General features: G+C 33.3%; 1 protein-coding gene across 6 annotated transcripts in view; it reads left to right on the top strand.

The window, feature by feature from the left end:
* The window catches only part of LOC111867768 (peripheral plasma membrane protein CASK), a 248,221-nt gene that overhangs the window by 220,285 nt on the left and 14,325 nt on the right, over positions 1 to 13,611 (top strand). For all 6 annotated transcript variants that reach the window (XM_023857914.1, XM_023857913.1, XM_023857915.2 and 3 more), the window contains one exon: positions 11,037 to 11,156. In XM_023857914.1, coding sequence (XP_023713682.1) covers positions 11,037 to 11,156 — 120 coding nt within the window. The remainder of the gene's footprint in view (positions 1 to 11,036; positions 11,157 to 13,611) is intronic.

Here is a 13,611-nt window from a genome sequence, read left to right as displayed (position 1 = left end):
TAGGCATCATGTGGGCATCACTGACTTTACTCTCTCTGAGCCTGGTGGAGCAAGGTTACAAACATTGTGCCCATCAGGTTATAAATGGCTCTTCAGAACTAGATAGCTCCTTCATATCAGTAGAAAATCCAGCAGGCATGATCAACATATTGTAAAGGAAATATTACAGTGCAGGTTTGGTGATTCTTACAAGTACACACATTGTTGTTGCAGAGGATAGTTACAATATCTGAAGATGTTGGGAATAGCTTTTAAAGATGAATTTTCTGGAATGATTTTTGGGACTTCCACATTCGCTTCTATCACTGTTGCCTAGACTCTATGGTACTTTTTTAGCGTTCCATAGTTTTATAACCATATATACAATATATATGTATATATACTGCATATACATGTATATTACAGTTTATATCTACAGTATATGTTTGAAGCTTAAAATCTCCTTGCATCACTAGATTTGCATAACCACTAGAAATCTTTATTATTTCTACTTGTGATATTTTTCTGTTAATTTTGTTGTTTATTTGCACTATATAGTTTCTCAGATGAACGTGTATAGGTTACGTTTTTACTTTAGGATATATATATGGTCATTTTTTATTAATGCTGTATGAAAACTTGGATAGTAATATTTGCCAGAAATGTGAAATATAATAAAATATATTTTATTTTAAATGAAATAATAATAATTGGTAATTCAGTAAATGTTATTATATTACAATAGCTCATCACCAAGATTAATGTAGGCACTGATATGCATCGATGATATTTTGTATAACAAATAGCTTTCATCATAAGATTACATATTTTCCCTTTTCCATAGTGTAAACTAGCTTCCTGATGCCTCACAAAAAGTATATAAAATGAAATGTCTATAAGAAGACAACACACAATACCCAAGAGCAAAAAAATGTTCTAAAAATAGTATACTCTAAAATAGTTTTGTTATGTAAATAAAATTACATTATTGTAATAAATTCCAAGAGGATATGTTTGTAATGAATATATCTTTGCATACATCAGTTCTTCTTTATAGAACTTTCAGATACGTAAGATGGGAATAATTTGTTCTTGGTACAGTACAATTGTGGGTTTGTGCAGTATGTCAGAAAATTTTTCTCAGGGCTTAATTTTTAAAGTTTCAGCATCATTGAATTCTGAAATATTTCACATCAGAGTACATTCAGGTTTTTATTTAACAGTAATTGCAGCATGCAGTGCAATAAAGTAATGTTTCTTTACACTCCAAAACTGAATTGCAGAACATTTAAAAGCAGTGAGTTAAATGATATTGGAACAAAATTGCTTCACATTGATAGTTCTTCACACATACACCCACATGGTGTCACATCCCAGAAGACAGTAATGTTCATGGTTACTCAAGCATATCATTTATAATTTTGTTTGGAATACCAAAATCAAGAATGAAACTATATGAGGAAATATAAGAGCCATCAGGAATATACAGAACTGAATTATGGGTTTTAAGGGAGGCATGAGATGTAGACACCAGAAATAATAGTTCTTTGAGGAATAGCTGGATGTATGCTCAGGAACCATCAGTGTGACATGTTTTACAAATACAGAATAGAATGAGACCAATTTGTGATGTTCATAAAAACGAAACATGAAAATATATTTTATCTGCACAATGTTAGAAGATTTTTGAATCTAATTCTTCTTGAGACTTCACATTACCTACATATTTTCTACAATAGATCACTGTAGGTCACGGTGCAAGGGAGGAGATGGCCCACCCCTTATACATTCATTCAGGTAGACCAAAACATATTAGACCGGAGCTTTTAACACAGTAATTATACTGTGCACACTTCCACAGTTGGATGTTAACTCTGATCTGTGCACATTATTTGTTGAATAACTTGAAACCTCATGCTGTGAACCAGGAAATAAAATGACCTCATAATGCTGAACAGATTTTACAGTGTGATAAATATACTTCCTAGAACCCCAGCACATAGCTGTCAGGCATTTAAATATTTCCCATCAGTGTACAGACGTGGCCAGATCTTGTAGGAATTGAATTAGGAATGTCTGTACTGAGAATAACAATGCCTGCGCCATAGCTCAAGTGGTTAGTAGCTGGCTTCCCACCGTGGCGGCTCGGGTTTGACCCCTGGTCTGGTCAAGTGGGATTTGTGGTGGACAAAGTGGCGCTGGGGCAGGTTTTCTCCAAGAACTTTAGTTTCCCCTGCCAATCTTCATTCCACAAATTGCACCACAATCACCCTCACCTATCATCTGGTGCTGGTACGAGTACAAGAGGCAAAAAGTGGTTGCAGTACAAGGGACTTAGCCCCACCCCACTAGCAATTAAAAGAAGTATAACAGTAGTTTCAGAGATAATGAGAATAACATCTTTCCATTATGCCATGGGATTCTGTTGTATTCTTAATATTTCAGTTTTTATTTTCCCTTGTGAGGGCCATATGGTAAAGCTTTCTGCATCGTGTGGACTGTTTGACAGGTCTGCAATATTCCAAATTTGGATACATGGTTGACTGTTGTTTCCTCTTGCTGATGTTATTCGAGTTCCAAGAAAGGAGACTAAGCAAGAACATTGGCAAGCTGCATGTGTTTGTATCTTTGTTTTCTGATTCAACCACAGACATCAATATTATAGGCTAGCATGAAGCAATTGTTGTGGTTATAAACATCATACTTGGTGACACTGTACTTATTTAACTGCTATCCACCTTTATATAGTATAACCATTGAGAGGCACTTTGAAATCGCACTTTCATTGAAAACTGATGGTATGAACTTGAAAGTTTTGTAAGATGGCTGCATTTACACTAAGATACTAAACTTGATAGAATAACAATTTGTACTAAGTTGTGCTGCTGTCTAGGGGTATGCTATGAACTTTTCTGGCAAAGGTGGACACTGCAATGCCTGCTCAAGCATAGCTTCCACTGCCAATTTCTGCTATCATCATCTGTTCTTTTTCCAACTCGGATAACTGTTAATCTATATAATGATACAATAGCCTGTGTGTGTGTGTGTCTGTGTAAATTGGTTAGTTAACACCAGCATATATATATGGATGCTGATGCTAACTAACACATTTTCATGAAGACTCGTATGAATATCAGTCTACTGGGGATATTCCAGGCTTGTTACTCATTTACTTTCTGTCATCACTAATGCCCGTGTGGCTACCATTCAAATGTGTGATGTGGGATAAACGTACGTGTCATTCATTGCAGGATCCTCAGTTTTAGGAGATTATAAATTTTGTAGAAAGATACTTCTAAGTAAAATTGAAAACAACTTGCAATGACATATATTTTGGTATGGTAACAATTGCTTATGAATCATTATATGTTGATATGTGAAATATATGTGTTGACACATTACAAAAATCTTCTATTTATGATAGTGGTATTAAAACTGGCATTGTGTAATTTTTCAGAACCCAAAATACATCATACAAATGGGCAATGACTTTAATGTTTTCCTTTAGTTATTTTGTCATTTATTGGACCTCTGACTGGTGGCAAGATAGTAAACAACGTTGTCTTAGCATGCCACGCAATTTGAATGAGAAACTTCTGTACTGTGGCAGATGGATGAGTTGTTTTAGGTTCATCTCTAATTTTTTTTTATTGTGTTCATGGCTAGGCATCATAAATGCGTGTACCAACCTCAAAAGTATTTCTCCAGCATCTCCTTATGCTTTTAATGGAACATGTTGAAACATAATTTTCTGCATTTATTTTCAGTTTGGAAGATGAGAAAACAAAGTACCATAATTATTACATATTTTAATGCACTTTCAGATCATAAGGTTCTGCACATACTCTTACATGTCTGCAGCTAAACAAAGCTATTCAGATTGAAGTTACATTATTTGTATGTTTAATATCAGACATTTGTAGTTAGTTTTTTTACCCACTCATATAGCTATGTAGTATATATGAGAAAATATTGTGAAGGTGAAAGTATTTGTCTGAGATTGACTCATTTGCCTGTGTTCAGTCCTCCTGGATATGAAGAGGTGTTTTTTGGAATGCTGTCTGTCCATCTCTATATGTCTGTATGTCTGTGGACCGTGCTAGCGCCTGAGCAATTGAATGGATTTGATTCATAATGGCATTTAACAATTTATCCATTTTTCGTTAGTTCCCAATGACTATTAACATTCCAGCCCCAAAATTATGGACCTTCATATGGGGTCCAAAAAGAAAATTGTGATTTTCTGAAAAATGACTAAGAGTTTTGATTAAATTTCATTGATGTATGGAGACCACCTTCCCAAATAAAACTGAATATGTGGCACCATCGGGAAAGTAATGGTACATCCTCTGTGTGAAAAAGTAGGTGCAATGTCTTTAAGCAGTTTTTCTTAGTTGTGTAAACGTTAGGCTTACATATCTGGTTAAATAATGTTGCTGTTATACTTGATATTGCAATGCACGTATTATTTCTTAGCCTTTGGAACACAGTAATTAATATACACACTATCTTATTTAAAATTTAGAAATCTGCACTTTGCTCACACAGAATATGTATGGGTTTGTCATGATTCTCAGAACAAATAGTGACTACTCGCATTTCCCTAACACCATTAACTGGTTGGTCTTTGTAATGGAAATACATTGTGTTTTCTATGAAATAGAAACTGAATTCTTAAATACTATTTAGATGAGCTGCAGGGTTAATAAGGTTAACACATATTTATGCTACTTTTGCATGGCAATGTGTAGGCTTTTTGAAAAGTAACATGAATGAGGGTAGTTGCATATTTGTGTGCTTGGATTAGATGAACTGTTAATAAATAATTTTAGTATTTAATACAAAAATGGTGCATGAACAGGTGGATGAAACAACTTCATGTATTTACAGTATGGCTTGTCTTAAGTTAGGATTCCATGTAAATGAAATGAGTTTCCCCTTCCCATATACATAGCAGCATGCCATGCAGCAGTGTACACACTATGTGCCTGTAAAATTATGGTATGGTTTTCAGGCTTTGCTTTTATAAACAGTTAATGCTGGAAACATGAATGAAATGCAAAGTAGAAGATAAAGTTCTCCTGAGTTGTTAGTAAAGTTCAGTGCAAGACCTTTTAATTGCCCTCCAGATTTCTTACTAGTATTCCAATCTTTGTCACACCTAAGTAAGAACATCTAGAGTTACATGCTCAGAAGGATCTCTGATTCTTCCCTTCAAATGGACAATCCCACGCGAAGATACAACAGCAAAATAAAGCAGATGTTGACGTGATAATGTCTATCCTGTTTATTTTCTGAACTTATTGTTGTGTAGACTGCCTCAAATCATATTATTTTAGTTAATTCATTTTCACACTTTGTACCGCTTCTTTTATATAGTCCTATAGAAGTACAGTAGTGGAACAAGGTCCAGAGATCAAGATGGCCAAGGTTTCAGACCTCCTCTTACAATCCATCACTCTGAGAAATGCCCATTTTGATCATTACATTACATTACATTGCATTCCATGGATCCAGAGTTAGTCAAAATGACTGTAGGATGTGGAATATGCCATATAAGTACAAAACATATGTACAGACCCAATGGAGTTCTCACACAAGAGAAACCAAGAATACACAGTGACTGCACACAAGGCTATTTAAAGATACTTAAGTTATTTTCTAGACAATAGGTATTCATCAACAGAGTAGTATGAATGGTATTTCAGTATCATTTCGGTGCTATTTTAAATCGTGCCTTTTCATTCATAAGATCTTTGAGATCAGATAGCAGGTTATTAAGAATGTTGATCCCAGCATAATATTTGCTTTTCTGAGCACATGAGAGGTTAGCAATTGGGTTATGAAGACAGTGTTTGTGTCTTGTGTTAAAACTGTGTACATCTGCATTCGTCTGAAAATGTTCTTCGTTATTTGTAACGAAGTTTATTAATGAATATATATATTCACAAGGCAAAGTTAAGATCTGTAGTCTCTTAAATAGCGCTCTACAGGAATTACGGGATTTGACACCCATCATGATTCTAACAATTATCTTTTGCAATGTAAATACCTTTTTACTGTCAGATGAATTACCCCAGAAATTATTCCATACTTCATTAAAGAATGAAAATAAGCAAAATAGATTGATTTGAGAGTGTCAGTGTTACTAATATGTAACATGAATCTAATTTCATAACATGCTCTACTTAGCTTTGGAATGAACTACCGTATTTACGCATGTATAGACCGTGTGCGTGTATAGGCCGCAGCACAATTTTCAGACAAATTATAGAAAAAATATTTTTCTTGGAATATTATTTCAGGAGTAGAAATTATTCCGAAATTTGGCAACGTTTAAATGAAGTGTGATTTCGAATATAAGCCACACCCCAGTTTTCCCCTTGAATTTTTTGGCAAAAAATGTGCAGCCTATACATGCGTAAATACGGTAATAGATATGGTTTTTCCAGCTTAAATGATTATAAATTTGCAAGCCAAGGAATTTTGTGGTTACTCCCTCTTCTATGTATTTATCATTATATCCTATGTTTAATGGATATTGTGAGTTTTTTTGTTATAAATTTTGTTTGCAGAAAACCACTTACTAATTTGTGAAAGACCCTTGCTTGATAACATGCAGATATCATCTAAATTTTTACCAGAGATTATAACACTAGTGTCATCTGCAAATATTATAGGTATTGATGAGGACCTTAGTGTAGGAGGGAGGTCGATTATATAAATTATGAAAAGCAAAAGCCCCAACATTGACCCCTGTGGGGCAGGTTTTCTCCGAGTACTTCGGTTTCCCCTGCCAATCTTCATTCCACCAATTGCACCACAATCACCCTCACCTATCATCTGGTGCTGGTACGAGTACAATAGGCAAAAAGTGGTTGCAGTACAAGGGACTTAGCCCCACCCCACTAGCAATAAAAAAAAGTATAACAGTAATTTCAGAGATAATGAGAATAACATCTTTCCATTATGCCATGGGATTCTGTTGTATTCTTAATATTTCAGTTTTTATTTTCCCTTGTGAGGGCCATATGGTAAAGCTTTCTGCATCGTGTGGACTGTTTGACAGGTCTGCAATATTCCAAATTTGGATACATGGTTGACTGTTGTTTCCTCTTGCTGATGTTATTCGAGTTCCAAGAAAGGAGACTAAGCAAGAACATTGGCAAGCTGCATGTGTTTGTATCTTTGTTTTCTGATTCAACCACAGACATCAATATTATAGGCTAGCATGAAGCAATTGTTGTGGTTATAAACATCATACTTGGTGATGCTGTACTTATTTAACAGCTCTCCACCTTTATACTGTATAACCATTGAGAGACACTTTGAAATTGCACTTTCATTGAACACTCATGGTATGAACTTGAAAGTTTTGTAAGATGGCTGCATTTACACTAAGATACTAAACTTGATAGAATAACAATTTGTACTAAGTTGTGCTGCTGTCTAGGGGTATGCTATGAACTTTTCTGGCAAAGGTGGACACTGCAATGCCTGCTCAAGCATAGCTTCCACTGCCAATTTCTGCTATCATCATCTATTCTTGTTCCAGTATTACTCATGTTAAAATCTGTGGGGCTCTTTACTGGAAAGTAACTAAGGACACATTCGCCTTTATGATCTGTGCTTTATAATTCTTGAAACACAGTCATACAGAATCAATAACCTAATATTTAGAAATGACTAGCAGAATAAGGATGTGGGAAGCAGTTTTTTAAGTTCCAAATTTTTCTTTAGTGTACATGTAATTTGATTCCTGATTCCTGGATTCTAGTTTTAGTAAACTTCACTATTGAAAGATCACTTTTAATTACATTTTATTTTATTTACATTTTATTAGTTACATGTTAGGAGTATGAATCCTGACTGTGTATACTATCCATCTCATCTTGTCATTGTACTGGGTCACAGTTATTGCAGAAAGTATCATTGCTGGGTAACCAAGTAATTGTTAAGAAGAACTCTATTCCTTATGGATTTGCTCATCTGAAAAGCATTATGTTATTGTAAGATGAGCAGATGTCTCTGTAAGGACTGTATAGATGAATATACATGTATAACATGTTTTTAATGCATTCGTCATTAATCTATAATTTACAAACAGAAATTAGGTGATATTTGCAACTTCTCTGGCTTTCTTTAAAAATTCATTGGCTGTGTTAGTGATGGTTGGGTGTGAGCAGCCTGGATATTTTCACGCAGGATGGAACAATACGCATAATGGAAAGCTTCATACTTTATACTCTTCATGAAATATTATATCAAATATTATCAAATCAAAGAGAATGAGATAGAGAGAGTATGTAGCATAAATGACTTTTAATAGTATTTTAGCTTATTGAACTGAAAGCAGCATTAATCATGTTAATTCTTATAGCGTGAAATAACAAAGAGGTAAAAATCCATGTCTTTAACAAGCTGTAGTCTCACTTATAGATCTTGTAGTTGAATGCCAGTTTCTTACCACAGAGGATATGGTTTAATCCCATAGAAGTTTTTATATGTAACTTATGGGTTTTGTCTGAGTATGTTGGCTTCTCCTGGTCCAGTCATCCTTCTACTCAGGCTTCTTAGTAATCATGAATTGTGTGATAGCCCTAACTAGCCAGCTCATATCTTGGCTGGAATCAGAAGGTGAAGGTGTGGTTAATGTGTTTTGTGAGAACAACCTTAACAAACAGATTTAAGTTGCTGTAATAGGAGGATCGGTTCTTGTTTGTTTAATTTTGGTTGTGTGATGGAGTGAGTGTATTTGATACAGTTAATGAATGTGTGATATTATGAATTTTGGATTCCCAGACTGTGGGTGAGAACATCAAATTGCACATTTGTTATTTATAAATTATTTATTAATGTGTTATGAATGTCAATCAAGGGACACAATTTAAATCAATTCTGCCTTTTTTATACCCTTCTTAATTAATTGCATCCATGAACGTGGGTTTGGATTGCTTTCTGAGTAGTAAAGTTCAGCCAGTATTGTTGTTTTTTAAACCTATTGTCTGGTTATGAATTTTTCATCAGAATGGTTGTTTATTTTGATCAGTTTAGACTGATACAGAATAAATAATAGGAGCCACAGAATCATGTCAGGCAATCCAGCAAGTTCTTATGAAAAGAAAAATGAATGCTAACATTTCATACCAGTTCCCTCCAAAAATTACTTCAACCCAAGAAATTTCTTTACAGAAGAATTACATGCATAGCATTGCATGTGTTATATGAATTAGCACATAGAACAACCATTGGAAATAATGTTAAGTATTGGCTACTCATGTACTGTGCCTTTGGTTTAAATTTTCAATGCCTTTGCAATTGGTTGAAAACTTCACATCGTATACGATGGAGATCTTCCTTGTATATATATATAAATAGCATTCATAAAAGATTGAAAATTTATTCTGCATTAGAAAAACAGAATTGTAAAACACCAAAAAATATGCTTGGTTATTTTTCTATAATAATAATATGAGCTATGTAAAAGAAATACTTGTACTTTATGAGTTATCATAAGAACATAATGTGATGTCTGTGATGGAAACATGTAACATGTAAGTACCCAGCTAAAAGATAATTATTGCAATCGAAATTACTAATTGAAATATGTTTCCTACGTATTAAAAGTATGTATTTGTGCATTATAAAGCATAATGAAATAAATTATGAATATCATTATTCCATAGATTAAGTTTTTCAGTGGTATGAAATAGGTTTTTATATATTCCTCCAATGTCTAAAGGTCATTCTTGAAATGGATATTCTTCCAAATTAATTTCATGCACATGCCACAGTGTGACATCTGTTCTCACGGTTCAGTATATCATCATAGACATGACTTATTAGGTCAGATATTATGGTATGAAAGAGAAATCTATGTAGATGTAACTATCTGTATCCGATCATGTGTTTTCTTTTTTCATTAGAGTGTCAGTACTCACAGACTCACCATTATAATGCCATCTTTGGCATATATTTCTCATTACTCTATTGTAAGCAAGAACTTGAAGGTTTTTGCTTCAGATGACAGTATTCTGTCATATGCCTTGGTTATTTAGTGTTTAACAGTAGAATGATTTCGATTTCTGATCTAGAGAAAAAGAAGTTGGTTTGGCCTATTTTAAGATATAATTCCACATTTTGCTTGGAGGGATGGAGGGAAACTATGGGAACCTCCTAGAAGATGGCTAGTCTGTGTGCCAAGATCCAAACCTGGGACCTTCTGGATATAGGGCAGGAGACCCAACCCAACACTAGTGTTTAGAAGAACCACAAATACTAGGTCTAAAATAGGTCAGCACTATACAAAATTTTCTACTATCTCAGGATCACCCAGCCAATAAAAAAATTAAAAACTAGAAACATTCAACACACAACATGCTGATTGAATTTCCATATCAATATAATATATTCATATGAATATTAGGAAATAAATCCAAAATATCTAATTGCTAAATTTTATATTCTTCTCCATATGATCTTAGAACAGAAATGCAAGATATTTTAGTGCAAGGACATTTTCTCTTTAATTTACAGATTTGTCTGTTGCATAGAGATTTCAGTATATAGTTCATATTGATTAAAATTGCAAATAAAACTAAATTTTGCTTTCAAATGTTAGTATTCATTTCCTACATAGGTTAAAATGCAATGCATATCACAAATGACTGAGAATTGTGGTGGGAGAAGTGAGAGATCAGAAGTAGTGATGTAGTTCCTTTCAATAGAAATCCACACATTAGTTAATACTGTCAAAAACTAACTAATTATAAAGAAACTAAGGCTGTAACTGAATTGAACGTCATCCTTTCCAGTTAATATGCCCTGATAGATATGTATAGTATGTATGTTGTGTAAATATGGTTACAATATTTATCAAAGAATAAATAAATAAGTTTCCTTTTGGACTTAATGGGTGAGCATATAAGTGGGTCTCCAGACTTTATTGTTTAGTTGTGAAAGTTTTCAGGTGACAGTATTTTCAAATTTATAATATTATTTTATATTTAACATTAATGATACTCTACTTACTTCTATATCATTCTGTTTGCTTTCAGTAAATTGCTCAATCTTCGGACGCAAGAAGAAACAATACAAAGATAAATATCTGGCAAAACACAATGCAGTTTTTGACCAGTTAGATTTAGTTACGTATGAAGAAGTTGTCAAACTGCCATGTAAGTTTACTCTGTGACGTTTTACTTTTGTTTATATGAAATGTCTGTCAAGTTAGGCCAATTTTCAGATATCATTAATAGTAGTCAGATCAGGAAACTGAAAATCTACAAACAAAATTTTAATTGATTTGTGAAAACAAGTTTTTTTATTGTTATTCTTGCTGTCGTGGTTATGGCATCATGCATGATGGGGAAATCTTAACTCTCAAAAGTGGCTTTTGTTTACTGTAGCAAAGTTTCATAGTTTTTAGAAACAAAAAAAAAACAGGTTCTTTATCCATATGATAGTTTTACACAAAGAAGATATTTGAAAATGTGATGATGGACTGAGAGGGGGAAGAATCTTACAACACCTCTTACACTTCACCATTTTCCTGTTTTATTTTCAGTGAAATAATTGACTTAAATGTTCAATGTTCTGTCTGTCTCTGTGTATCCATGACTTGACTTGATAAGCAAGAGAACTTCTCTTACCATGCTTATTATTTGTTTATTTATTTATTTATTTATTTATTTATTTATTTGAGTCTGTATAGTTTGTATGTTCACAAAGAATGTTGCAAAAATACACCAGTTTGCTTTGCCCTGTCTGTCCATCCATCTGTCCTGATGAAACAACTTAAGAACTGCCAAATGGATTTTCATGAAATTTGATATTATACAGTTTTGTTAAAATTTGTTGACACAATATAATTTTGGTTAAAATCAGACAACAGTAACGAACACTTTACATGAACACCTACACCTAATTTTGTGCCCATCTTTAACATCACGTGCTAAATATTTATGAAAGTGAAGAATGTTTCGAACAACAGCTGCAGAGAAAAATGTAACACACTAAGAAATGTTAAACTGATTTTATTTTATTTTATATTGGAAGTCCATTAATTTCACGAAGATCAGCACAATATAATTTGTACTTTACATAAGAATCTTTGTACAGGTATGTAGGCCATACAGTCAGTGACTAGAAATCTGATGTCACTAAAATATTCACCTGACTTCGAAAAATATGTCATGTTATTTCATTTCATGTAAAGGTAAGAACTGAGTGAACACACAGGCAGTGGTACACTATGAGTACATTTCCTAACTTCTTCAGTATTATTGTTTACTCAGTATACACAATAGTTCAGTTTCATTTTCTTGCACTTAGTGTAGGGCAATAAGAAGGTGTTTTGAACTACATTGAAATCTGTTAGGTTGTAAATAATTAAAGAAAATGACCAAAATGTTTAATAAGTTAAACATACTTATTAAATTACTGCTAGGTAGGAAGATAAATTTTAGAGTGGTGAATGTTCATGGTTGTTGGTGGTGCGAATATAGGGAATGATTAACTCAGATGAAACTGTGGGTTGACACAAAATAATATGAAATAGATGATATACACTAATATGAACAGTAATGAAGCCACACACAAACCCAATAGCAACCCCTAAGTAGGGCTGTTCAGAGTTCAGTGTTGTGCATTTCCTTTTCCTTTTATTCACATTGCAACAGTTTTATAATTCAAACAGATTGACCTTAAATGCATCTGTCATAACAATTTTAGCAGTATCTCTTTTTGAAACATAAAATTTTCAAGTTCAGAACTGTCGGTATGACTGATAAATTAATGTACATGATTTCTTAAATCAGGGATTTAAAGCTTTTCCATCAGAAATAAACAGAACAAATCAAGATCTGCATACGTTATGTCCATTACAGATGGATATATTTGTTCCTCCATATTTACATGTTGGGAATACTGACAGACTGATGTGGCTGGGAATCGAAATTTGAATGACAGCTTAATACAGGTTAAGTTATAAAATTGTATGAGAATCAGAAAATGGTTTCAAAATTAGTAGAGGCTCTAGTAGAAATTTCATCTTGTCCATTGATAATGCTAATGGATCAATATGGCTTAAATAAGACCTACATGATTGATTTTAGTGGATATCTCCTATACCAAAATTTGTCGAAACAAAATGCACTGAAGTTGTCATGTAGACAAATAGTCACATAGGAGACAAGGAGGTTGATGATACACATCTCTTGCAAGTGCAGATAAAAATTAAAAAATTGTCTTCTCTTTTTTAATTTGAGCATTTAGAATGAATGATGGTTGCATCATAAACAGAATGTCGGATCATTCTACAATACAGTCATGCATGTCAATTTCCATATGAATGAAATAATTTTGCTTCTTTTTTTTTCTTATTTTTTAATTTTATCTTTTCTTAACACAAAGGGATATGACAAAATTAAATGTTCCCTGCAGAGCAAATGCTATACACAAAGGGTATTTAAGTCAACATCCCTGATAGCTTTGGTTCACAGTGAATTTAAATAGAATGGCAAACAATTAATTACAACCATCACAGTTTCAAACCGCATTAGTTCAAAATATTGCTGCTTTTTTGCACGAACTATATTTGTAAAACTCTGAGTATTTTGCAAAGCATTCAAT

The sequence above is a fragment of the Cryptotermes secundus genome, unplaced genomic scaffold (genome assembly GCF_002891405.2).
Source record: "Cryptotermes secundus unplaced genomic scaffold, Csec_1.0 scaffold116, whole genome shotgun sequence".
In the NCBI taxonomy this organism is placed as follows: domain Eukaryota; kingdom Metazoa; phylum Arthropoda; class Insecta; order Blattodea; family Kalotermitidae; genus Cryptotermes; species Cryptotermes secundus.
This window is presented reverse-complemented; position numbering and strand designations above follow the sequence as displayed.